We start from the raw sequence: 25,011 nt of genomic DNA, 5'->3' as shown, positions 1-25,011 counted from the left end.
GCTTAAGTTGACAGTCCATTGGCTGCTTTTCACGCTAAGTTGGCGCTGCTTCCCTCACGGGGCACGCATGCAAAAGAAAACGAAATTCACCGCGCACTTATCACCGTTGATTCGAATCCCAACCTGAAGTAAACCTTAGTTTCCAGTTACGAATTATTAGATCCGCCCGTTTTGTTTGTTCCCCGACGCGGTGGCTCAGGAATTACGGCGCTCTACTACTAAGCCGAGTTCGAACCCGGCCTCTTTTCGACGAGGGCCCACAAAGCACCTATGTACGGTGATTCCATGTCGATGCAGGTTAAAGTACGTCAGGTGGTGGAAATTATCCGGAGCGCTCCACTACATTAACCACCGTAAACCAATTATTCCTTCTCGTCGCGGTCATCACTAGCCTTGCTATTCCGCACAGGTGCTAAAGGGGGCAGCCCCAGTTCAAACGCAAAACGTGTGGAAAGAAAAGGTTAGGTCGTAAATTACGAATGCATATGTTACTTTCCCTGGGCCTATGGACGAAGCCACCTGAAGGGTGCTTAACTCTGACGTTCTTGTAAACACATTGATTGGTATATTGCATTAATATTTTTAGCTCTTCGTCTGAATTAAGTTTTTTTTTTTTTTTTCATAGTAATAACCCGACTGTATATACGAAGCTCAGGAAACCGAAACTACGCCGGTAGTGCACATTTCCTTTCTTCACCACTTATTGGAGCGTTGGCTTAAGAGGTGGGAAACATCTCGAGGCTGCCCGCCTCTATTCACTGCTTTGTCAGGGTTTCCGTTTCTGTGTATCCATAAATGTAAATGAAGGTAGCAGACTGGCAAACGTCCAATGCCATTTTGTTGCATAGAAAGGAAACCAGCTGCAGCTATGTTACTGCAGGTGACGAAACGGCCGGTTTGAATTGTGGGCAACCTCATGAGGGTAGGTTGAGACTTCATGACGTTGCCCATCTCTGGTTAGGTTCCAGTTTCGCGCCTAGCGCACCTTTCATGGTTAGCAGGTGTTAAAGTTCACCATCTCCACATTAGGAAGAGGGTGGTACTAGCGAGTGGTCCATCTCGGGAGGTAGTTCGAAACCCAACGTCGGGCAAGGATGGGTGCAAGTGTACCCCGGCGCGCTTAGAAGAACCCCACTGCGCCCTTTCGGCGACAAAAGAAGCTTCCTCGTTCATCGTATTCACACGGCGGTTCAAGTTAGTCAAATAGGTGTCACTGCTGTAAACGGTCCTTCGATATCGATCGCTGCAGTCGTGGACAAGTCTGTGTAGTCACCTACGGTTGTCTCACTGCGGGAATAATTTCCTGTCACGCCAAAACCAGCGCTCAAATTGTTTCTATATGAACTGGTAAGTATCCTGTTTTGTTTTTATTGGATATGGATAAGCTAGAGACAAAGCAATGTCCCCGTTCATGAAATGGCCGAAATGAATGAACGAAAACAATTATTGTTCAGCGAGTATAAGCGGGCAGGTAACGTTGTCTGCCTAGAAAAAGAAAACAATAACAATTAATTCAAGGTCATGCTCATGTCATGTGAAGAGGATAATCGATGGTCGCGAAGGTTAAGCAATTTGATTCCAAGGGAAGGAAAGCGTAACGGGGGACGACAGAAAATTAGGTGGATGGGTGAGGTTAAGAAGTTCGCAGGGCAAGTAGATGCGCAGGACTGCAGTTAATTGGAAGAAAACGGGAGAGGCCTTCACTCTGCAGTGGGTGTAATCTGGCTGATGATGATTACGATGATAATGAGAACCTTTAAAATTCATTTTTCGCCGCAACGGAATGGCGCGCTGCTGCAAAATTGGACATAGAAAGTTGAGGTTGAGTAGAGCGTACACGCAGTTCTTCCTTTTGGCGACTATAACTCCGTTGTCTCAACCATATTAGCCTTAACAAGAGCAACCATAAGGAACATTAGTTGGAGGTTCTCTCTCTCTCTCTACGGTCTAGTAGTTCGTATTAAGTGCAGTCCCATTTTATCCTCCCTAGGCTCTGTACGTGCGCAGCAAATCATTCGGCGAAAATCCGGGAATCTCGAAAAACCGCGCCAAGTCCGTCCACGCCGCCTCAAGGCCGCAAGACTGGGACCCACCCACCCCATCTCCTTGCCAAACTCCCAACATCAACAGAAAACGGATTGTGGCGGCGACCACTTGATTCCGCTGGGAGGGCTGCTATCCTTTGCAGCAGCAGTTGAGCAACAGGTCTTTTCGGCGCGCTTCAAAGACCGAACGGGTCTTGTTGCGAAACTATGCCCTCTTCCTCGCCGACCATCGTGTGCTACATTCCACAGCGACCGTCTTCCGTGGTTCCCCATCTCCCCCTCTGACTTAGTATAGTGCTCGCAGCCTCTGGATTAAGCGCCTCGTACGAAAAAGCCGACGATTACGGCGACGCCATTTGGCCCGGAGACAAACCGATATAACCTCCCTCTTTGCTTCCTTCACTTTATCAAGCTTTGGCAACGCACAAAACAGTGTATATATACGTGCTGTCTACGCTCTTCCTGGGAGGCACGCGCCGCGGCTGCGATAATCTGTCAGGGGATTTGCGTTACGAGACGCTTATCTGTCGTTTCACCCATGCCTTCGGGCGAAGAACAAGCCTTGCTTCCAGAGGTGCGCTCTGGCGCAGAGCGCCTCGGAGAGCCTCGTGCCATCTCTATTGTGTTTTCAACGGTTTAAAACAAAGCGGTTACAATTTTTGTTGCCATCGAAAATGGGCGTCCTCTTCCCCGGCACGCGTGCCCGCGGATTGGAGGCTGGCAGGCAGCCCTTGGCTTATTGCGGCCTCTTCCGCCATATGTACGGTGCAGTGCTGGATCGCAGGGTCCGCGCTTCGCAGCAAGGTGTCCCAGGCTACTCGTAATATTTTGTCCTATCCTTGGAGATTGTGGGCACTCCCAAATTATGTGGTCGAGGGTCCCTCTCGCCCCACAGTGTTTGCACAGATCATTGTCCCCAAGGTCTGGTAGCGCGTGAAACGCCCAGGCCGGATTCATGAACGTATTAGTTTGTAGCCACCTCCACGCGACAGCTTCTCTATTATTTAGGCTAACATCTGGCAAGGGTACCAGTCTACGTGAATCATTTATGACATGACAGTCACTGGCTTAGCGCGTTGCATGACTGTGACGTCACCACCACATGGCCATTGTGAGGGTGTGTGTGTGTGTGTGTGTGTGTGTGTGTGTGTGTGTGTGTGTGTGTGTGTGTGTGTGTGTGTGTGTGTGTGTGTGTGTGTGTGTGTGTGTGTGTGTGTGTGTGTGTGTGTGTGTGTGTGTGTGTGTGTGTGTGTGTGTGTGTGTGTGTGTGTGTGTGTGTGTGTGTGTGTGTGTGTCCTGCCGTTTCGGGGAGCCGGCCCGCGAGGGGGGACTTTTTTCTTGTTTTTGGTTACAGTGTGAAGTGTCCCTGCGTGTGCACGTTGTCTGTTTTATGTCTTTCTTGAGGGGCGGGGGGTCTCGCGCATTGAAAGGCGCTCGGCCGTTCTGTGTTTGGCTTGTTGGTTAGCGCGCGAGGCTCCGAACGCCGCCGGCGGACCCCGTCGAGCGCCCTCTGGGTGTTTTTACGGTGTTTTTCTTTTTTCATTTTATTTTGTATGTGTAAGAAGCGGTCGTAAATCTCGTGCGTATCATCGAGAGTGGTGGAAAGGCCGGGGTTGAGACGCTTCGGGGCACTCTAACTCGGCTATGATTTTCCACGAATCTGTGTGAACGGGGGGGACACCAAGGACGTTTTCACGGCCGCACGAAAACGACGAGTTGCGAGGGGTAGCCCGGGAGTTGCGGCCCGAGCGAGGGAGAAGACAGACGTTCTCCTGTACGCTCGCTTGGGACGACGGACTGTCCTAAGTCGGAGGGCGACCCAACTGAGTGTCTTATCTGTTCTTTCTTTCGACTGTGCTGTGCTTGTTTATCCACCCAACCTATTATTTTAATTAAATCAGTTTGTTAATTTAATTCGGCCCATTGCGATTCTTTCGGCGAATCAAGGAGACGGGACCATCACCAACAAAAAGAAGAAGAAGAAGAAGAAGAAGAAAAAAAAAAGGAACTTCAAGAAACAACGAAGAGAAGTTTACTGCCATTAACCTCACCGGGTGCGAGGAGCACACAGTGGTCGTTAGATTGGCTCATTGCATCTCAAACAAACAAAAAATATAAGGTCATAAGCAGGAATTCAGAAACATTTCTTTTTTATCCAGCGTTCTTTTTCTAACTGCACTTGGAAGATCTGCATTATATCGTACCGAAACTTTAGTTGGTCACATTTTATAGGCGTGTCAAGCTACAAATGCAGAATACACGGAAGAATATGAGAGTCCATTTTCTCGTGTATTTTCTTTTTTTTTTTCGCTCAAGCAGAGTTCTACTGTTATACTAATACAATATAATGCATTTCTTCAGCATATTTTTGGACTTAAATGCCGCTCTCTTGTTTTATTTAATTTTTTTTTCTAACAGATCTTCCCTAATGAGCTATCACTTTTGGACACAGCGACCACACCTCAGCATCGGTGATGCAGTCTGTCCAGCTGATGGAGGCTATCGGAAACCGATGTGTATTCAGCGAGAAACTTTATAAACTTATATTTTAATGTAACGTTTTCCAATTTCACCACACACAAAAAAAAAAGAAAAAAGAGATTCAATTAGAGGTACAACTTATTGAACGCCCATCTTACGTGAAACCTGCATGTCACCAACAGGGGCGGAAGGCTTGGAGCCGGTATCACTATTGACAGGAGCTCTGCTGCACAGATTCCGTCTCTAGAATGCGGTGCTCACTGGTCCTCGATTTTTTCCCCCTCTACTCTGAACGGTTCCTCGTATAGAAATTGAAACTTTGCAACGCCCCGCCACATGTCATACGAGTACCTAAAACGGCAAAATGTCTATGGGTCATCGGCAAAGGAAAAGAGAGAGAGAAAAAAAAATAGTGACTCCATATGAAAAGCCACAAGCCGCGAGCGTCGCTTCCACAAGGGACGATAGAAGTGCAAGGTTCGTCGGCTGGACGATAGGAGACCAAATATGACGTTGCGCGCATCCTGTGAGAAAACACACACACACACACACACACACACACACACACACACACACACACACACACACACACACACACACACACACACACACACACACACACACACACACACACACACACACACACACACACACACACACACACACACACACACACACACACACACACACACACACACACACACACACACACACACACACACACACACACACACACACACACACACACAGCGCACACACGCAGCACACTTAGTCATGTCTTCTGGCTATATACTTTATATCGGTGCATTGATCTTGACGCTCATTTTACTCCAGCATATTTCTCTCATTACCTGTTGGTCGTTCCAAGTATAGTGAACGTGCATTTACCAACTCTGACATGTGCCTGCGCAGCTGGAAGACGCAAACAGAGCGACGCACCGTTCTGAGACACGGGGTCGTCACAAGACCTTCCGCTTTGCAACGCACAGCAGAACTGCTCTTTAGAGTGCTCGTCGCGAATGTACGCGTACGCGTGCTTACACCTGCCGTCCAGCAGTGTTGCGCTCAGGGCTCGCGCACAGGTAGCACAGGGCGTGCGCAATCGCGACGGCATCGCTCCACATTTGGGCCGGGGGTAATACAGCATGCCGCACCGCATCGTCGAGCGGGCGACCTTGAAGGACGCTGGGGCAAGGACGCCGCCGCTTGCTTGGGTGTCCGATACGGGGCCGTTCTCTCTTCCTCTCTCCATTTCGATTGTTATGCACGGGAGAGAAAATAGGGGAGCGCCCTTTGGGCAGCGGTGTGTGGCCGCGTTTGCTGGCCGGTCAACGGTGAGAATCGCGTACTTCGCCAAGTTCGCATGGACGATGCGGTCCCGCTGAGACTAGTTGGCGTGAACACACACCGCAGCGAGCGGTTGCTCCGTCCGCTGCTGCCAACTCGCGATAGAGTGGTACACAATGTAACAGACGTGTGCGCTGTTGTAATCCTTTGCCAAACTGCGCTGTTAGGTGGAGACTTAAGGCATCATAAGTGGTTTTCTTTGCGATGCCATACTCCTTTTCACACTTTAGAGCGATCAGTGGGACATTTGGGACAAACGGAGTTGTTCTTTGGTTGGTCATCTTGCAACCGGAAAGGATGACATCACGAAGGAAGACCTCGAGAAGTGTAGAGTCGCGAACTTAACAACATGGTGCACTAATTGTGACACCGTCCTTCAGAGGACCATCACGTCTAAAGAGCCAAACCCTGCGTGAGCGAGGCCACACATATATCTTCATAATTCGCCTTTAGTTCGTCTTTTGATGCACCCGTGAAGAATATGGACGAAATTTTACTCCTTTCAAAAGCGGGGGAGGGGGGGGGGGGGATGAAAACATTTATTGTACATTTTGAAGGTTTGTCTGGCGCGGAGTCTTAAGGGCTTCGGCCTTACAATACTGGGTGGAGTGTCTATAGTCAGGGACCCCATTGGCGGTTGCCACCGCCCGCGTATGGACCTGTAGGTCGCAGCAGCCGAGCAGAGCTAGTCGCCTCCCAGTCCTCTCGGGAAGGGTTAGGGAAGGGATGGGTTTCGTTGGCAGGCCCATACCAGGTGCCAGCCACCTCCCCACAGTACTGGCACTGGACAGTGAATTGGAAGTCAAAATGTTGAAGTACTGCCGGGCACAGCATCGTGTTGGTGAAGAGGCGCAGGGGAAGCCTCTCGTTCGCTTTTCCCAACCCTTTGCAGGGGTTAGGGTATTTGCGATGCGAGTTTTGGTAAAATATTACAACATGGATCACAGCTCACATACCTCACCCCCGACCAACACCGCAACTGTGCACAGCGCTGTATGCGTTAGACATTTTGAGATGTTTTTGGACCAGCCATGGTGCTGCGAGTGGTGGGGAAAGCGCGCGCCGCCGCCTGAATATCTTGTGTTGCAGTTGTCTCGGTTAGTAGACATGTGTGTCTTCCAATTGCATTGTGATTTTAATAAAATTCACGATGGTGTTGTTGCGGGTTGGTATAGTAAATTAGTAATTTGTGAACATTTTTAGTTATGCTTTGTTTGTACACCGAAAGAGCTTGGAGTGGTCGATATACGAGGCATTGTTCTGGACCAACAACTTGTCACGAAGTCTATTGGTGCGAAAAGTTTGCTCATTTAATCAAGTTGTGCAGCGGAGTTTTTATCTGTATATTTCCCTCGCAGGTGTGCCTGCCTTCCCAACGACTGCCTCGGGAAGGATTGCCAGCCCGACGAGGTGCGCCACCTGGTAAAAACCGGCAACCGCAAGCCGGGTTCTTGCTGCGACACCCACGAATGTATTCCTGGTAAGTCGAGCCGACCCGTATACTAACCGCTACACATTTTGGCACGTTTAAAATGAACGGCACCTACAACCATTTTGCGACCTATTAAACGTACTACCTCTATAAAGTACTTGGCTGTTATTACTGCTACATGTGGAGCTAGTTAAAAGTTTCCATTCGTGTTCTATAAACTTGTGTGGGTTTAAGCTTGTCTTGAACGATAGTGACCCGAGCAAAAGCTGTGTTAAGCCACGGCCGGTCTCGAGGGAGAGCGCGCGCTCTTTCCTACGGCCCTCTCAATCGCCGCGGGAACAATGGGAACTTTTCTCCTTGAGTTACTCTCTCCGCCGCCGCAAGGGGCGCGACGTGCTCACTGTTCGCTCCGCATCTGCTTCAGCGGCGGCGGGTGGCTTTTGCATGGTTTCGCGCTGTCGCTCGCTTGTTTCGTGGTAAGTGCAGCCCCGAAATGAAAGGGCACAGCAGGTAGATGCTGCAGCGGCATGTCGTCAGCGTACTACACACGTGGACCGAGTCTTTATATAAGAAACACTGTCGCTCAGCAAACGTTCGACAAGCATATGAAATTGATTGCGGCATGGTAGCTACTTTTGTCCATTTTAATCCGAATTTTCCCAAGCCTGCACAAGAATAGCAAAAAAAAAATAATAATAATGAATGAGCAGTAATCACATCGAAGCTTCTGCAAGGCTAACATTACAGCAACTTGTCTGCAACAGCAAAACAGTCTTTCAGCGTTAGATTCGAAACCTGCATCCATATATAGCACCGAAGATGAAACTAATTTCATAAAAATGTAATGTAAGTTGCATAATGCTTGCATGATATAAAGTATTAGTATAACAGTCAAGGTAAATCAATGTTATTATCATTTATATATTAGCAAATGTGTTGTATGTAAGCATTATTTTATTTTGCAAATAAATGCAGCTTTAATGAAATTTTACATGATATTATGCTTATTATGAAAGCATCTTGGAGCAAAATCAAGGCAGTGTTCGTCGATGCCGAAGAAATCATTTCTGGCCGGCCACAATCAGTAACCGAGGAAATGAAGGAATTGTGGTGGCATCTCCTGTCATCACATTACTGTCACATATTCCGGTTTAGCTTACGCCGATGGATACATTGATAAGTTAATCAGTGACCTCGGGTGTGACACTGCGCTACCTTTCTTGAAACTAGCGAAAGAAGCAGCCCCATGTGCACTCTTCTACGAGGACAAGAATTCTAGCGGACTGCATTATCCGAAACCAGAGTTTGTTGCCCTATTGGACAAGGTTTCTTTAAAAAAAAAAAAAAAAAAAACTCGTGCCTCTACCACACACAAATGCTCTCGAAGTACTTCAAATCTTGATTCAAGCAGCGCAGTTGAGAATTCGCCATTGCTGAGTTGCCCTGAAGGAATTAACAACAGCCTATAAGGTCCGCTTCTTTGATATCTGAAAAATTTATCAGAATCCTTCTTGTCAGCTTTGCCAAGAAAGTGACAGACAGGAATTACAGGCCAGCTCCCTATATGAACAAACCGGCCAGGAAGATTGAGACTGAATTTTCTAGCCGCAGGTCACGTTTTGATGAATTGATAAATATGTAGTAAAATGCATAATTTTGAAGGACAATTTTTTTATTGCTTGCCGCTCTTTTCAATTAGGCATAACCGTTCATGCCCATTTCCTTGATTAAATGTTGTTTACCTATGTATTAAACGGACTGCGTCTGTTATACACGTACGTGCGTCAGTCGCGAGACTACATATACATATTCTGTCTTTCAATTGACTGATTTGTTTTCAACGCAGCTAGAACAGCTCACTCCACCATACAACTGCAATTTTAACTATATGCGTAAATTTTGTTCCGAATCTGAGACTCGCCATGAATTTTTTCCGGTGCCTCTTTTGCTCTAAACTAAAACAGAAGCGGTTGACAGAATCTCCAGCCAACTATATGCCATGCACTCACGTCACGTCACGCTACACCTGCTTACAGCTTTCGAAAGAGCACTGCATAGCCTGATAATTTATTTATGTACGAAAGTTAGGGGCAAAAAAATGTTGAAGTGTACCAGCTTCATTCGACCGCGCTCGGCCGCACTGACGAAGGTGCGCGCGCGCGTGAGCGGTGTTGACTATATTTTATTCCTCGTACACGATAAATCTTAGAAGCTGATTACGACGTCTTTGTATAAACCATAAGGGGCGAAATGTCACGACCTGCCGGTTGCAGCTGAGGTGGGCGGAATGAAGAGCGAGCGCTCGTTTCCCTTGCGCGTGAACGGCGGTAGCAGAAGCACAGCAGTTAAGGCTTAGCAGCAGTGGGGCGGTGGCGACCTCACCGAGGCGCGGCGGGCGGTGGAAACAGACCCCATTGGTGAGAAGAGAAGCGCGCTCTCCCTCGAGACCGGCCGTGGTTAAGCATGATTATGCATAGTTTGATGGTTTGAATTAGGCTACTTTCGCGGCAACTGCGATATTCCGCGCTTTTCAATCCGCATTTTTTTTTTCATATTTTTAAATAATAAATAATAAATTGGTTTACAGGAAAGGAAAAGCACAGTATCTGTCAAACTTTTTGTGGACACCTAACAGCGTCGTAAGGGAAGGAGGAAAGTGAGAGGGAAAGCGGAGAAATAGGTGCCGCAGTAATAATTGGTTCACATGAAGGGAAAGGCGCAGTATCTGTCACACTGTTGTGGACACCTGAACCGCGCCTTAAGGGAAGGGAGGAAGGTGGGCGTGAAAGTGGATAGAGAGAAAGAGAAGCTGTAGTGGGGACTACGGAGTAATTTCGACCACCTAGGGATCTTTATCGTGTGCTGACATCGCACAGCACACGGACGCTTCTTCGTTTCGCCTCCATCGAAACGCAGCCGCCCGAGAGGCCTCATCGAAACGCAGTCGAAATTACTCCGTAGCCCTCCACTACGGCTCCCCTTTCTCTCTTTCCACTTTCACTCCCACCTTTCCTTTCCTTACGGCGCGGTTCAGGTGTCCACAGAGCAAGTGACAGATACTGCCCCTTCCCCTTCCTGTGAACCAAATTAAAAAAAAAAACGCAGCCGCCGCGGTCGGGATCGAGCCCGGGTGCTCCGGCACAGTAGTAGCACGGCCGCTCGATGGAAGCGCATCGAGCGGCCGTGGTAGTAGGGCGTCTTACCACTGCACCACCCCGGCGGGGCGAGCCGCCGCAGTAGAGGGCTACAGAGTATTTTCGACCATCTGGAGAAGCGTCCGTGTGCTGTGCGATGTCTTCGCGGGTTAAAGATCCTCAGGTAGTCGAAATTACTCCGAAGCCCTCCACTACGGCTCCTCTTTCTCTCTATCCACTTTCATTCCCAGATTGGTCTCTTCCCTTAGGGAGGAAGAAGGGAGTGAAAGTGGAAAGAGAGAAAGAGGAGCGTACAGCGCGGTTGCGGTGTCCACAGAAAACAAGTGAGACAGTTACCGCGCCTTTCCCTTCTTATAAATAAATCAGTCTCTTCCCTTACAGCGCGGTTCAGGTGCCCACAGAAACAAGTGTAGCAGATACTGCGCGTTTGCCTTCCTGTGAACCAATTATTAATATTATTATTATTATTGGTTTACAGGAAATAAAAGGCACAGTATCTGTCACTTCCGTGGACACCTGAACCGCACCCAAGAAAAGGAAAGTGTGAGTGAATGCGGAAGGAGTGAAAGAGGTGCAGTAGTGGAGTACTATGGCGTAATTTGAACCACCTGGGGATCTTTTACGTGCGCTAATGGACGCCTCCGTTTCACCGAAACGCAGCTACTGGCGGTCAGGTTCGAATCCAGGTACTCCGATACAGTAGTAGAGCGTCTTAACCACTGCGCTACCGCGGTGAGGCAAACTTTGTTTCACATGAAAGGTGCAGTATCTGTCACGCTTGCGTAGACACGTGAACCGCGCTAGAAGGGAAGGAATAAGGTAGGAGTGAAAGTGAAGAGAAAGAGAGGGCTGCGAAATAATTTCGACCACATAAGGATCTTGACTTGCACTGACATCATACAGAGACCGCTGCTTCGTTTCGCTTATATGGTAACGAGGGATCGAGCCCAAGCACTCCGGCAGAGTAGTAGGTCTTACCACTGCACCGGCGGTGCCTGAGGTAAACATAATAATAACAGCAACATAATAATAATAATAATAATAATAATAATAATAATAATAATAATAATAATAATAATAATAATAATAATAATAATAATAATAATAATAATTGGTTCTCAGGAAGGGAAAGGCGCATTATCTGGCACCGTAAGGGAAGGGAGGAAGGTGGGAGTGAAAGTGGAAAGAGAGAAAGAGGAGCCATAGTGGAGGGGTACGGAGTATTTCGATCACCTGGGGATCTTTAACGTGCGTGCGCTGACATCGCACAGCACACGAATCCCTCTTCGTTTTCCCTCCATCACCGGCGGTGGGGATCGAAACGGGTACTGAGGCAAACATAAAGTAGGCTTTGAGGAAAGGAAGGCGCAGGATACTTTTGGATGGACACCAGGGATTGATGTTCACTGGCACATAATCAGGTCAAGGTCACACCATCTTTTTGATGTTCAAGTGCCCGGACGGGTTGACCTTTGTTGATAAATGGCGCCGTAGTGAATGGTGTCAGGCTCTTTTGCTATTTGTACATTTCGCTCTGTTATCCTCACCATCTCGTGCTTTCATATATTTCACGGCGTGAAATCCTAGACACTGATTGGCATTAGACTCGAGTACCTTCAGATTATTCCGAGACAGCCCAGTGGCAAGGAATTATAGAAAAGAATATTTCACAAAATATTGACAGAATCCTGCCGGAGACGTCTTCCCTTAGAATGGAGTACTTGCTGTTTGTGTTGTGTTCTTTAATGATATTGCAGATGAGGGTGCAATTTATGCATGCAGTGCAGATCTAGACAGCTGTTTCTGGCATCATTGCTCATGGCAGCATATATAACTTAGATTTAGCTATCATATATCATCGATGGCGGACTTGACCTTGCATTATTAAGCATCTGCTATGGTAGGCCGTTTGGCGCTGGCTGCGTCTGAGAAAATAGGCATTCGAAGGAATGCAGCCTGGATTTTTTCCAGCGGTAATTATTGACACAGACGTTAGATAGGCACGAGGAAAGATGAAAAAAAAAAAAACAAGTGTGAGCCTGGTTTGCAACTTACTTGCTACGTATGCTCAGCACCCATCAATTAGTGTTGTCAAGGACAGTGGCAATATTTCTCTGCTTATACATTTGCCAGTTTCCTGTTGCAGGTCGTGCTGGGTTGAGCTATGCGCGAATGCTTGGTGCTCGGCACGTGAGCAGTGCGATTAATGATGCGGGTTGCAAAAGCGCGTGGCCGGTGTATGTGCACGCGGTGTATGTCCCACAGGATTCGAATCAGCCGCCGTGTGCAGATATCACAGCTTATGGCCCATTTATCGCCATGGTGCGCTGCCGGCCTTGTTGGAGGGGAGGATTCGAGTTTAGTTTTTGCTTGCAACGACGAAAAAAAAAAAAGAATTTCGAATGTATGTATTAGTCTCCGCTTTGCTTTTGCCGTGACAACAACTTATACAGCCTTCCACTCGCGACCCTTGTTGGCGGCTTCATACTTGCGTTATGGTGTTCGCCAAGTTTGTGACCATGGAGAACGATACTAAAGGCCACGTAAAATCTAATATGTGCTTGAGTTACTCTCTCACTTACACTGTTAAAGACGCTGCACTGCACAGCTGCCATCACATTCACGACTTCGAGTGCAAGATGTTCTGCTCTGAGAGCGAGGCTGCATGTTCGATTGTGCGCGCGAGTCTCGCAGGGGCAGGATCTGTACAGGATTCCACATGTACATCAAACGAAGCCCTTGTGGAGCCTCCTACTACCACTATGGTGACTCTCAGAGCCTCCAGCGCAAAGTAAAAAAAAAAAAAAAAATGGTTGGTTGGTTGGTTTGTGGGGTTTTAATGTCCCAAAGCGACTAAGGCTATGAGAGACGCCGTAGTGGAGGACTCCGGAAATTTCGACCACCTGGGGTTCTTTAACGTGCATTGACATCGCACAGCACACGGACGCCACTCCGTTTCGCCTCCATCGAAGCACAGCCGCTGAGGTCGGGTTCGAACCCGGGTACTCCGGCACAGTAGTCGGGCGTCTTACCACTGCACCACCCCGGCGGGGTACAAAAAAAAAAAAAAAATGTCCATTCAGGAACGCTAAGTGTGAATCAAAGGCGAAGTATTGTTAAACATTCCGCGTTTGTTAGCAGCAGTGTGCATCTGAAAAGCGTGATTACTAAGTCCGTAGAAAAGGTATACAGCCTTCGTCTAAAGTCAGAGCCCTAGGGGTTTGCTCCTAGCAGAACCATTCTAACAATTGAAGCCCCAACTTTCGGCCAGGTGTGAGGGCAACAGTTCCTCTCACTCGTCTTACAAGCCGTTTGCAGCATTACAAAAGGCGGGGAAGCCCTGGCCCATTCAGGATCATGCCTACTATGGTAGCTAATTGTGCTCCTACTGTCACTTCCCCTCCCCCCAATTTGGGGGCGAGAGGCACGTAAGAGGACAATTACTTATTGTAGTGCGTAGCATGATCCTAATTGGACCGGGTCGCCTCTGCCTTTCGCAGTGCTGCGAACGTCTTCTGAGAATCGCATAGCTTGAGCCAGTGCTATACTAGATCCCACACTCCTTTTGCGCTTATAGTGTATTTAATTCCTGTATGAAAGCCGGCTGCCTCCGAGTAAGGTATGTCGACTGTCACGTGTCTCTCAGGTGTTCAAAGTGGTCCCTCATGAGCCTCTCACGCGCGCATGCAGCAAGCAGCGACCGCGTGTGCCACGTGGGCAAGGAGACATACAAGAACGGCGAGACGTGGCACACCAAATGCAGCACCTGCTCATGCCGTAATGGAGTGGCGGTGTGCAACGACAACGTCTGCAAGGGCGTCGACATGCACTGCTCATGGCTGCAGAAGCCCGAAGGGGAGTGCTGCCCCGTGTGCCGCGGTACGTGGGCTGACACTCTGTGGCGCAGTTAGGTTTAGCGCTAAGCCTTGCCTAATTTACATAAGCCAAATGTATGGGAAGTAAAAAAAAACAGAACTATTCTTTATCTAACGCTTATTTCGCTTTAGAATTTGGAATATCACTATTTAGCGATGCATATTGACAACACTGACTTTTGAGTCAGTCTACAGTGTAGAATACTAGGCAAGCATTTTGTGTGGTAAACCTTCAAACATTCGACACAGACTATATAATTTCACATTTCCCACCTGGTATTGTATTGTAGTTTTCATCATGACAGTGCACAATTGTTTTTCTTGCAGAATAAAAATGCTTCAAGAGAATACTTGCAGCTTTTTCTGAATGCTGCTGCCGCCAAACCTAAAGCATACGGTGCAACATTGGCAGGGGAAAAGTTGAGAGCCTACCCTACCAGGCGCAGACTTTTACACAATGATGCAGCCGTATATGAGTTACTCCCTAAGTAGGCCTAAATGACTTGTCACTTACCATTAAAGTAACGAACCCAAATTTCAGACTGACGTAGAAACTTGAAACTGAAACGTTTATCATGGGCAGCAATTTACGCTTTAATTTAGCTTTGCACCGCATGTAGGATGCTAGGCATATATATATGGATTCATCCCTGAGTAGGCCTAAATCAAGCGAATCATTTTCCGTAATAATTAGGGACCAAAATTTCAGACTGATGTAGAAACGAAAACTGATTGCTGATCATGGGCAGCAATTTACATTTCTTCAATTTAGCTTTGCCCTGTACATTATATACTAGGCATATATGATTAATCCCTGATATAGATATAACCGAGGTCAGTCAATCCCCGTAAAAATAAGTGACCAACATTTGAAACTGATGCAGGAACTTGAGCGACTGAATTGCTAATCATGGGTAATAATTCATGTTTCTTCAGTTTAGGTTCATAGGTGTAGTTGGCTTTTTTAGTTTTCAAAAATTGGCTGCAAAAATGGGTGATAAATGCTATGGCTACGAAATTATCTAGCAGTCTTCTAAAGAAATTCAGCTTGCATTAAAGCTTAAAATTAGAAAAAGAAGTTTCAATCACATATTTATATTTATTTTGTACACGTATGTACCTCTTTTCTCAAAATCTTCTGGTTGCAGAGCCCTGAAATTTCACTAGGATGTCAATGGTGATGTTAGAAAACTATGACTGTGAACAATTTGCTTTAAGCAAAAAGAAATGCATTCTTTATGTTTTTCCTCTTCAGTGCAATAAAATGGCCAACCAGAAACGTTTTTCTCATCATGATAAAAATAGACTGGCTATTTACTCCATTCGTGCTATGTAAAAAATTGACTGACATTGTGGATGCCACATTTCGATTGCTAATGTCACCTTTTAAGAAAAAAGCTACATAAACTTCAGAAATGCTGCTTTGAGAAAAATGCGGTTCAAGCATTTGAAAATCCTCTGTCTTTCCACTCGAGGGGGTGATGAAAACGGATAAAAAGGCATTTTTGAAGTTGTTTATACCCAAGTGTAATATATTTTCTAAAAGTCAAGGAAATGCTGTACCAGCAGGTAACAAAATTTTAGCTCCACATCACTCTAAAAAATGAACAAAAATGCATTTCTGAGATTGCAAATGCGAAAGAAATATATTTCATGAAATCAAAAGGAATGCTTCATGAGAAGTTTGTAAAATATCTACCAATGATCTTTTTTTTAAGAACAAACTCTCGCCTCATCATATATTATGCACCTATTGCGAGCATTTGCTTCTGAATTATTGCATGCCGCCACAGTGCATCAGCAGCTGTGACATTCTATCGTTGAGCTTGTGCTCATGCTTTCAAGAATGGACCCCGGCAGTGCCGTAATACAACATTGAGAAAACACATCAATACTTGTGGGCAGAGACTTTCTGTGTGCATTAAAGAAACAACAGATCGTTCAAATTATACTGGAGTGTTCCAGCATGAGCCAACTCAATTCTATCCGAGGCATATCCCCAAATATTTAAAAATTTATTTGCTGTTCTGTTTTTACTCTGGTTACAATAGCAAATAATTAAAGCACTGTTCATTGTGTGTAAGTGTCAAGATGCGTTGTTGATCTGGATTCCTTAAATCTGTTAACTGACGGTACACAACAATATTGCTCACACACAGGATGCCTGACTTCATCTGGGCTACATTTCACCAATGGCGAACGATGGAAGGAGGATGACTGTACCTGGTGTGAATGCATATCAGGCAAAGCCAAATGTGAGGCACAGATGTGTCAGACAAAGTGCGCCAATCCGGTCAAGAAACCTGGTGTCTGCTGTCCGGTTTGCGAAAGTGAGCAGCAAAGTTTTCTTTGGTGTGTTATATCGGTCATATTAAAATACAGTGACCAAAGAGCCAGCATGTTGTAATGGTTAAAAATATGTTGTATGTACAGGAGCCGGCAGAAGTTTTTCAGTTTTTTAGTGTGCTTGGGAAAATTTTTTTTTCTGTGCTACCTTAATTACAACCCAGTCATCTATGATACCAGCAGATTGAGCATGTTCGTTATGCTTGCAGCCATTTTTAAGGTAATAGCCTTACATAGCTATGCTGAAGAAATTTTGTTTGTTTTGTTTTGTGCATTCACATCGCGTAAACTTCCACTGCCAACTGTACAGACTCATCTAATGCTAAAGGAGCACTAGAAACCAAGAACCAAAAACCATGCTAACATACCTTTCAAATAGTAATGTGCATATGTACAGGTTGAGCCAACACTAAAGTTGTGCAGGCAAGGCAGTGGATAAACTGCCTAAGCTTCCAGTGTACTTTTTCCTCTGCATATGCCATTCCTGCCTAATACCTGCTTTACGCACTAGTCAGATAGCCGATGCGTGTTTTATTGCTTGCGTGCTTGATGCGCTTCCCAGTAGACTGCGCATAGACAGTGATGCCACAACATCAAGCCGTGTCGTAATATCCAGCAGGCATGCATGCTTTTGAGACTCGCATTCTGCCGAGGCAAGGTGAGTAAGCCTTAGCCGATACCCATTTGCGCAGAATCACCCTCACCTTACGCCAACCAAACGAGTTTGTCACGGTCATGTCCGCGAGATGATCGCAGCGTGTGGCGAGATCAGTGTCGCCATTGCGCTTGCCTGAACGGCCATGAGGTCTGCTCTCTTGTGGCCTGTCCACGAACCTACTGCGAGCATCCAGTCATGGAGCCAGGAGCCTGCTGCCCTGTCTGCCAGAGTGAGTCACTGAATTCACGCTGTTCACCAGAGATGCTTGCTGGCTTATCAGCATGATGTAGACGTATTTGCTGCAAGTAGTCTGATTCGCATGGACTATGCAAGCTTTGCTGAAAGCATAAATCATCCTCAAGCTCCTACACAGACCATTTAGTCGGAAACGAAAGTTTAATTTTCCTAACCTTCCCTGTTCTTACTTTCCAGGCAGCACAAACTACATTGGCCCAATATTGGTACTGTGTTGACATTGTCTGGCTCAACATAAGAGCAATCAATTGTCAACACAATACCAATATTGGCCTGATGATTTGTGTCGTCTGGGTTCATGCGCATACATGACATCAAATCCACAGTACACGCCTCCGGTATACAGTCTGCCAGCTATTGCTTGCGCAGAAGCAACACAAGATGTCTGGAAAATGCACTTAGCAAAAGGTATAGTCTAGAGCACTGTTTCTCAGTTGGCTCAAAATGAGGGTTCACAAAACCAACGGCTACAAAAAAAAAGAGAGAAAGGTCGCACGCTATAGTTTTGGCCTGGCTAGACTCAGTTTTTCAGGGATTTAAAAGCATGGAGGTTTAATGCCGACTTCAATTTCTAAAAAGTGAAGGAAACACAAGAGGAGTGCTGAAATGGAGAGAGCGCGCGAGAGCTATGGGTTTTTTTTCGATGCCGGGCATGAGCGCTGGCTGCACTGCTGGACGGGCCTGCAATGCAACGCATCTCGGGTGTCTGACGAGAGCAGAGCATGCAGCTGCCGCCATGGCAGCCAACCTCTGCCCTTAGGCACCGCTATTGTTAACTAGAATATAGGTGCCGCTGATGCCATGCCAGTCATATGGCACCGATTCGGCTTCAGTCTTCCATGGTTTTACGTTTTTTCACTTGATTTTGTCTTCTCTTCCTGTTTTGTAGGCGCGCAGCGTCGTTAGCCGCCCTATCGTGGGAGCGTTTCTAAGGCCTAGGGTGCCTCGATGCCGTCACCTCCACTTTAAGGGTGGGGACACCTTTATGTCTCCACCCTGAAAGCGGCGCTGGCCATCAAGGCACCCACTAAGGCCAAGTGCCGAGTGCCAGGCCGCCTAGATGCAGCAGCGCGTAGTTCAAATTTTCAGTGACGGAACCGACTTGCATTTGAATTAATGGGCTTTTAACTGCAGTTTGCGTGTTTGTGTATGTACGTGCGTGACACCAGCTCGAAATACCTATGTTTCACATTATTTGCACAGGTATTTTCAACATCTTATGTGTGCTAGCAAGACCTAAAATTCCATTTACTGATATGTGCCCATGGCTGTCTCTCGTCAGATGATGCAGCCAGCCCATTCCATTGGCCACCAGCGGGCACTGGCGTCTGCCAGGGCCTCGATGGCCACATTCATCGAGAAGGAGACAGCTGGTGGCTTGACGACTGTGTGCGATGCGAGTGTGTTGATGGGGTGGCCCTTTGCGACACCATGTCGTGCCCACCGGCTCCATGTGCCAACCCAACGAGAAAGCAGGGGCAGTGTTGTGCCACCTGCACAGGTCAGTCGCTCTTGGCATTAGAGCAAATTGAGGGCCATACATACACAGCTTCGTTCTATCTCACTCGCTGGAGTTTTGATCTGTGTCTGAAGCAACGCTTATCATGGTGATTTGCCACATTAGCGATCCAAGATGGCATCCACCCACCATAGGTCACATGGTGCCACCCATGAAGCGGTGGCCGCCTCCATAGCCCTCCTGGGTGACACCTACTTTTCGGTTTTGTGTTTTGTCATTTGTAAAGATGCTTAGGACATTACTCTACACGGATCACCACGTCACATTTGCCTATGACTGCGGAATAATTTATAATCGAATTTCTTTTCTCACTTGTTTCGGTTTCGGTTTTAACAGCCGAGCGATGGCTGTGACGTCACAGTCAAATCTAGGTCCTCGTGAAGGATGAAAATACAGCAATATAATCATTGCTGTGTCATTTGAATTCACTACAGTGATGATGTGTCATTTGAATTCACTACAGTGATGAAGCCAGCCTGCCTAAAGAACAGGAATGATTACAAGTGAATGAGCAATTATATCGCTGCTTTTTCATGCCGTGCATCAAGATATGATTGTGACGTCACAGCCATCTCTCAGATATCGAAATTGAAACTGGTGAGATAAGAAAATCCAATTATAAATTATTTAGCGGTGGTAAGCGAAAACTGCATGCGGATCGATATATAGGAATGGCTTGCGCATCATTAAGAAGAAGAAAAATGCCACCAAAATTTTCTGTCTATAGTCTTTTAACTGGTGCAATCCAAGATGGCGGCCTACTTTGGGAACCACATGATCGTGGTCGCCACCTGGAGACCTGCACAGTAACTGATGCACTCCTATGCTATCGCTCCACTGTATATGCTCCAATTGAATGAGAATCAATGTTGGACCAAGTGGTGGTGGGGGGCGGGGGGGCATTTAGTTCAACATTGTGGTGTAATCGCTTGTCACCCAAGGTTTGGACCAGTGTTAAACAGTTTGTTGGGTCAATGCACACAAATTTGCTAGTGGGGTCGAGTATTAAAATGTGTGAGGGAGTTGTATTAACGACCGCTGCTCATTGAAACTGTAACAGGGGTGTAAATTCTGGGAGACAAATTGTTAAATTGGTTTAGAGGCAAGGAAATGCACAGTAAGTGAAGGGAGGGAGGTGGGAGTCAGAGAAGAGAGAAAGAGGTACCATAGTGGAAGGCTCCGGAATAAATTTGACCACGTGGGGACCTTTAACATGCACTGACATAACACAGGCCACGGATATCTTTGCGTCGCACCTCCATCGAAACATGGCTGTGTGGTCAGGATCGAACTTGGGCACTTCAGTTCAGTAGCCGAGCATCTTAGCTACTGAGCCACCATAGCAGGTATGGTGGGTGAACCAGTAGTAGCAGGAGGATGCACGCGGTACTAAACGAATCATCGTTACGTGCTCAAGATGTTGGTACCTGAATTTCGAACCTAGCAGTGAAATTCAAATGTGGCTACCACTCAGTGGCGAACCGCTTTAGACAGCTAATGCTCTTCAATCGATTGCCGATAGGTGGTGCGCTCAAATTTACATAATAATATAAATATGTCATTACGCTAAAATTGTCACCCTATAGAGACCAGACAGCTGAACGGATGGCGCCGCCTCTCGGCGCATCACTCAATTGCTGGCATGCGCCGGCCACAGTTGGCACATTGCCAGCGCATTGGAGTGTGGTGCTGTTTGTCATTGGTTTGTGTGGAAATCGGAAATCATAAGTTTTAGATGATGTTGTGCGTGAATATATCCTCAAGAGAGCAGAACGTTTGGCTAGTTGTGTGAATATGTCTGGTGATACGAAGTCTGGCCAAACAAGGCTGGCGAAACGTGGTGCGTTGTTGCGTTGTTACCCCAGCACGGAAAAGGAAAAGGCAGCCACCATCATCGCTCGGGCTGCGTTACGATCTTCAGTGAAGGGCAGAGACAATGTTTGTGCAGCTACTTTCGCTGACATAGTTATAATTTACTTTTTTCTCTTAACAGAAAGAGCAGATAGGAGACATGAACAATTCCTATTACCATGATCTTGTCCTTTTTCCTCTCTTCGTTTGTCAACCAATGAAAATGTGCTGAGAGCTCTGCGTTGATACTTTTCGAATTTGTTAACATTTGTTTGTGGCATGTCCATCTCGCCTAATAAAATCACTCATTTCGCAGCTTATTCAATACCGCATGGTCACAAAATCTGCTATCGGCGTGATATAAAAGCCGAACAAGAAAAAAATACAATTTCGTTTTGGAAACGAGCATGAACGTAGCATTTTTCTTTTTAATTTCGAAGGCACACAGATTGCTGTTTGGAGTGTTAATAGTTTCCTTACATATTTATTCTCGAGCAGCAAATATTTTTTTTTTATTTCACATTCGCAATGCACCTGACACGGGTTTACATATTTTCTCAGCAGTGCCCATTTCCTGGCCCGCCTAAATACAGTGTTTCTCATTGGCGTTTTAGTGAACGCGAGATTTCCTGATTGTGGCATAAGTAAGACAAGACTGTTTTACCTCACAGAAATTGCTTTTATGGCCAATGCTGTAAACAGATTTAGCGGCAGTCCGGCAAGCTGCAGTGGCAAGGTTGTAAAAGGAATGGCTTTCAGTTATCCGGATTCCTTTATGTGCAAATAGGAAACTATGCCTTTTTGGTCATATCCCCTCACACTCATCAGCTCATCTGGTATCACAGTCTGGTATCGGCCCCACAAGTTCGTGGTACGCTGAGAAGGTAGCACACCTCAGCGAACGAGCCATCAGAGGGATTCCTTTAACAATAGAACGCCCTCTTAGTTGTCGGTGGCTTATTTTACAACACATCGCACTGTGTGTTTTTTTTTATTCATTTAACAGTTTAACAGTATTGGACTATTGCCTTCAAATGCTCAAGGCAGCTGCGGTCTGCGCTGAGAGAACGCCTAAATAAGCGAAAGCCAAATACTATTAAGATCTCTCTATCATAGCAAGTTTCCGAAAAAATAGGGCCGCTGATAGCAGGAAAATTAATTTTTTTTCCTTTTCACAACCTCCGCAGCATGTTGAGAGAAACATATTTATAGTGTAATAGTATTTTCCAAGTCAATTATCTGTAGCAGCTTCGACTTGTACAACAAGAGCATTGTCGTATATGTAAAAATGATGCTGAGGTAATATTATTCATTTGGCTTATATTATGATTAAGTCCGATAGTCTCAAGGCTGAGTTCAGTGAGCTATTGTAGCGTAATTGTGCAGGAGTCCTGGAATTATGTGTGGCAGCTTTTCCAACCATAAATAGATTCCTACTTTTGCCTTGCTTGTTTATTTTTCTCCTTTTCCAGCTCTCGTTGCAAGGTTAATTGAAACTGGAATGTCATCTGCTATTATTTTATTCTGAATCGTTTGAGCCTAGCTATACCTAAAAAAGACAGTTGCAGCATCTTTTTCATTTTACATGAACGCTGACCATTACAACTGCCACTACTACGGCGCCACGGCTACACGGCTCGGCGGTATTTGACCTTCAGGCGGGTTTCGACTAGAACAAATAAAAGATGAACGCACAGTGCAGGCGCAATTCCTGTCTCCGAAATCATCTTTACAAGCACCTAACGAAGGCGTTCCTATTGCATGGTGAAATCGCGCACGCGGCATTTTCGAGTATACAACAGAAATACCATGCGCCGGGCGATTTCAAAAAAGAAAAAAAACACGCACACCCCGCCGAGGACGGCCCTTTCCTTTTACAAGATTTTCCAATCAAAAAATACTCCTTGCGATTACTCAAAGCAGCTCAATGCTCTCAAAGCCACACCGCAAAACGACGGGGAGGGACATGCTCAAAAACGCCTCGCAGAACGGCAACGACTGCACCGCTCAGTTGCTTCGGCACTCCGCTGGTGAGCATTTCGCCGCGGGCGGCGCTGTTCTGCCGAGGCGACGGTGGCGCCATACAACGAGCGCCCGGTCCCTATAGAGGGTGGTAGAGAGATTGGAGTGGTGTTTAACGATTAGCTGGGTTCATAAGTGCAAAATTGCTAGTCTAAATCTACTTTGATGGGGGATTTTCACCATCAACCTTTTGGGAGTCCAAAATAAAAATTGGTCAGAATTCGCATTTGCAAGGGGGGGCGTATCTTGCGAGCCACTGATCATAGACACATGTGGGCGACATCAACATAACAGCTTACACCCTTGCATTTCAGTGGGGGGCTGCAATTTTTTTTGTACACATTCCCTTTGCTACTTCCTTAATGAGTAATCTCTTAATTTGTACCTTTATTACCTCGCATTGCTCACTATCATACACTTCTAAGCTACCACAGTATGTGCTACCACAGTATGTGAAACCACGCCCGCTGTAGCTGTAAAGCGCCGCTTTAACCATGCCATTTGAATGGCTTGCTTAGGAGTAGCCTGTCTAAATCATAATTGAATGGTCCTGGTAGGTGCGATTTCCATCTCAAAGTAGCTACCTGAGTTAGCAGCTCCTGCCATGTTGTGTAGTCTGGCGACACTCTGCCGACTATTCTGTGGCCATGCCATGTCACCTGCCAGTTGCCATCGGCCACAGCTGCAGGCAGCACAAGCCATTTGCCCGATATTGGCACTGTGTTGGCAATGTCCAGCCTACATAGGACCAGTGGATTGCCAACATAGTCCATTATTGGGCTGATGGTTTGTGATCACAACACAAATGCCAACAGAGTCAGATTTTTTTTTTTCTAGAGAACCGCGCTCTTAAAGTTACTGTGTTAATAATGGTAGCATCCCTGATTGCAGAAGAGGAGCAGCTAGGTAGCAACCAATCCAACCAGCTTCCCTGTGCGGGTGGATACAAGGACGGCCAGTCGTGGCGCCCAGAGCCCTGCCTGAGCTGCCTGTGCCGTGCGGGCAAGGAACGCTGCTTTCGGGAGGCGTGCCCACCACTCACGTGCTTGGAGCCACTGTTTCTCAAGAACCACTGCTGCCCGATTTGCCCAAGTCAGTGCAATTCATATTTTGTGTGCTGTCGGCAGCAGGTGGCACCAGATGCCAAACGATAGGTTAGTTGAAATTAAAGAAGGCTAGAAAATAATCAGATTGTTCGTTGTATGAGCTGTGCTCACAAACTTAAATAGGAGTTGAGGAGTGCGGTCTTATTATTAGACCAGAAGAAATGCTGCTTACAACGAGCTGTCATTTGTAGGCTTTACTCCACATTAGGTATTGCAAATAAAGGGAATGCCAGTACTTCAATGCCACAATTGTGCACCACTGTACTGCATGCCAAAGTTTATAATATGATACATATAAGCATAAATAAATAAAATAATTGTATTCGGCTCACTTTTGGAGTGTTTTAACATTTAGTTACACCACTTGCTGAGATATTGCTGTAAAACTGCATTGTTCTTAGACAGCAACAGAAACACAATAACACTGCATGTGTTCATGAAGTAAAAACTGTACTTAAAACAGCAGTTTGCAACTCAATACACTACTGAAATAACTGTCTTGTCTGATGTGTTAAGCAACGCCGAACCAAACAACTGAGTCTAAAAATGGCGAGTTCAGTAAATGTGATCCTTCCATGATAAATGACTGAATAACAAAGCGACTTGCTGCATTCAGCATGACTGAAAAAATGCCAAACTTTGTTCTGACGTCGACATCTATACATCATTTGGTGCTCATAGGTTTCTTCCGCTTATGTGAAGCCCATTTCCTTAATGAATACATGAAAAGTGCACCTGTTACAGTGACACTTAAATTTTTCCTCTCAGCTGAGTGCTAATTTTGCAGCACTGTGTAAGCTGTGAAGAACCTCGCTGCTTTGATTTGGAGCTTTCGATAACACTGCACACCAGTGAGAACAGTTCTGCACTCCTTATAAAGCTTTCGGACACCTACAGCGCGTTGCACAATTACCAGCGC

The 25,011-nt window shown here is 46.3% G+C and overlaps 1 protein-coding gene across 2 annotated transcripts in view; it reads left to right on the top strand.

Annotated features, from left to right (window-relative positions):
* Window positions 1-25,011, top strand: part of LOC146175427 (cysteine-rich motor neuron 1 protein-like) — a 192,487-nt gene that overhangs the window by 147,836 nt on the left and 19,640 nt on the right. For both annotated transcript variants that reach the window (XM_084581770.1, XM_084581771.1), the window contains exons 3-8: window positions 7,232-7,353; window positions 14,151-14,339; window positions 16,495-16,665; window positions 17,374-17,568; window positions 18,877-19,095; window positions 23,878-24,078. In XM_084581770.1, coding sequence (XP_084437896.1) covers window positions 7,232-7,353; window positions 14,151-14,339; window positions 16,495-16,665; window positions 17,374-17,568; window positions 18,877-19,095; window positions 23,878-24,078 — 1,097 coding nt within the window. The remainder of the gene's footprint in view (window positions 1-7,231; window positions 7,354-14,150; window positions 14,340-16,494; window positions 16,666-17,373; window positions 17,569-18,876; window positions 19,096-23,877; window positions 24,079-25,011) is intronic.

Source organism: Amblyomma maculatum, chromosome 10 (genome assembly GCF_055883805.1).
Source record: "Amblyomma maculatum isolate TAMU_Amacu chromosome 10, ASM5588380v1, whole genome shotgun sequence".
Taxonomy (NCBI): Eukaryota; Metazoa; Arthropoda; class Arachnida; order Ixodida; family Ixodidae; genus Amblyomma; species Amblyomma maculatum.
This window is presented reverse-complemented; position numbering and strand designations above follow the sequence as displayed.